The sequence below is a fragment of the Cyprinus carpio genome, chromosome B16 (assembly GCF_018340385.1).
Source record: "Cyprinus carpio isolate SPL01 chromosome B16, ASM1834038v1, whole genome shotgun sequence".
In the NCBI taxonomy this organism is placed as follows: Eukaryota; Metazoa; Chordata; class Actinopteri; order Cypriniformes; family Cyprinidae; genus Cyprinus; species Cyprinus carpio.
Window position 1 is genome coordinate 25,282,099 of NC_056612.1, and position 2,775 is coordinate 25,284,873.

The 2,775-nt window shown below is 40.3% G+C and overlaps 1 protein-coding gene across 1 annotated transcript; it reads left to right on the forward strand.

Moving 5' to 3' along the window:
* Positions 1-1,034: 1,034 nt before the first annotated feature.
* On the forward strand, positions 1,035-2,125 carry LOC122140108 (neurexophilin-1). Its single transcript, XM_042741897.1, has one exon. The coding sequence runs from the start codon at positions 1,102-1,104 to the stop codon at positions 1,789-1,791; it is 690 nt and encodes a 229-aa protein (XP_042597831.1). The 5' UTR covers positions 1,035-1,101; the 3' UTR covers positions 1,792-2,125.
* Positions 2,126-2,775: the final 650 nt, after the last annotated feature.

The window sequence follows — 2,775 nt, forward strand, 5'->3', positions numbered from 1 at the left end:
AATTTCCATTTTGGGAAATGAACTCTGAGCTGGGAACACCTTGATCTTATTTATAGCTGGAGTGTGATGGCAGTGTGGAACTGCTGGAGACCTAATCCATTAAACCAGCTTCCTGTAAATCTGCCATCGGAAAGCCGTAATCCTGCCCGGAGCTGTTTGGGAAAACTGTCAGTCTTCAAATGAAGTTAATTATGTTTTACAGCATTCTGGCACTAAAGCAGCATGTCTGACTGTATTGTGTATCATAAAAAAGTAATTCTGAAATGTAAATGAGGCGAATGAGATGAAAGGTTTTTGTTATATCTTCCTAAATTATCTCATTAACTCATCACTGCAGGGGGCCGGATTTAGATGCTGTTTGTCTTTTCTGTGCTGTCACCTCTGTACTGAACATGTTTGTCATTATCTATCTATCTATGTGTCTGTCTGTCTGTCTGTCTGTCTGTCTGTCTGTCTGTCTGTCTATCTATCTATCTATCTATCTATCTATCTATCTATCTATCTATCTGTCCGTCCGTCCGTCTATCTCTGTCTGTCTGTCTGTCTGTCTGTCTGTCTATCATCTATCTGTCTGTCTGTCTATCTGTCTGTCTATCATCTATCTATCTGTCTATCTGTCTGTCTGTCTGTCTTTCTATCTATCTGTCTATTCATGTAGATATACTCTAATATGGACACTTTTAGCTTTTGTAAGTCAGACCATCTTTCTCCTGTAGGTCATTTTGATCTTATATTGATGGCTGAGATTCAATTACAGGCACCTCTCTGACACCTTTTCAATCTCCATATTTGTTTCAGGACTGACCTTGCACTGACCCTGTCGTAGGACGTGAACCACTCTTTAATTAAGTGACATACTATATATAAAAAAAAACCCTGTCTTATTTTGATTATTGATCCAAGAGTTCACTTATAAAAGCTCTCTTGAATGACAGATTTGCTGTCAAATCATTTCGATTGCAGTCAAGGAGATCTCGTCCTTCTGACATGGTGTTTTTTCATTGTCTCTTGTTGTATGTAAAACTACATTGTTGTCTCATTTTGTTGTCTCAGGTCAGATATGCCAAAGGAAATATTCCTCTGACTGCAAGGTCTCTGCAAATGGACAGGTCTAAGAGGACAATGAAGTATCCGTGTGCTGATTCAGACCCATTGCCCATATCAAGTCCCGATGTCCGTGACGCTGACCAAGCCCTCCTGTCTGACAAACTCCAGCCATGTGCCGAGCAGGAGCTTTGGGACTGGGCTCCAAACCTGACGGAGACACACCTGTCCGCCCAACAATTCAGGAAACAGGTCACGGTGAAAAGAGGAAAAGCTAAGAAGATGTTCGGCTGGGGAGATTTCCAGTGCAAAGTGAAGTCCACAAGCCTCAATCTGCTCATCGCTGGGAAGATTGTGGATCACGGCAACGGAACGTTCAGCGTTTACTTCCGATACAACACCACCGGAGGTGGAAACGTCTCCGTAGGGCTGGTTCCTCCGAGCAAAGTGGTGGAATTTGATGCAGCGGCTCAAACCGTTCTGCACTCGGTGGAGTCGAGGATGTTTAACTGCAGGGTGGAGCATGAGAGGGTGGAGAGAGGTACCAAAAGCACACGCTGCTGGTACGACCCATCTCATAGCTGCGACCAGGATCAGACTCACAGCCATGTTTCTTGGCTCTGTTCAAAACCATTCAAAGTCATCTGTGTCTACATATACTTCTATAGCTTGGACTACAAACTGGTGCAGAAAGTCTGTCCAGACTATAACTACCACAGCGAGTCTCCGTACTTACCTTTTGGATGATCGTTTTGTCTCGTAATAAAAGAGAAATTAGTACGTGTTTAATCTGAGATATGGGCAGGTTTCCATTTTGAACTGAAATAGGAAACGTTCACTAATCGAACATTCTGTCATGATTTACTCATCAGCTGATTCTGATTCATATTAATAATCTGTAGTGATAATCTGTAAACGTATGATTGTGGTTGGCCTGAGTGTTACACAAGGGACTTTTTCATGCAGCTGACATCACAAAACAAGTGTCAGGGAAAATGCATACAAAATCCATAGTGCAACTGCATTTATTAAGACAAGCATGTCTGTAGCTATATACATTTAAGATTGTAAAGCTATTTTGCGGAGATAAATCTAACTAATTTCATTATATACTAATGCATTATTTATTTATGAAAAATCTTTAAAGACATCCTTAGTACAGGTTTGTCTCCATGCACACTTACGAACTTCATCAGAAGTTGTTCTCTGTGGCAGGTGCTGGTGAATAGGTGTCATAATTTCTGACACGGACAGAGCAAAACTTAATGAGCTCCTGTAATTGTTTTTTCTTTGCTGAGATCGTGTGTCAAAGGTTTTGTCATTTCTCTGATGATTTAATGAAATCGCTATGAAAGTGAATGTAATTTCATTGATGAATGGGCCTACAGTTTGATGCCACACACTGTTGGAGACAATTACTTCTACTGAACATGAATATAAAATGCTTGTTTAGCTTAATGTTTATCGAATATTCTACATTCTAAATGTCATTCTAAAGGTTCTAAATCATTTCAGAGCGCTTTAGCGTATTACAATATTTCGAAACAGTGCAAAATTCAATGTTTTCTTTTTTTTTTTCCCACCCGAGCATCTCTAAATGTACATAATCGCAAACGACTGTGATTAGTCTATTAAAATAAGCGCTGAGAAAAGTCACAGGCACCACATGATAACGTCTAAACGCACCTTCTGCCGTATTCCTGAGAAGTACAGATGAATACTGATACAAAG

What these genes read in the sequence shown, in the direction of transcription:
- LOC122140108 (XM_042741897.1), top strand. Translation starts at nt 1,102, where the DNA reads ATGGACAGGTCTAAGAGGACAATGAAGTATCCGTGTGCTGATTCAGAC.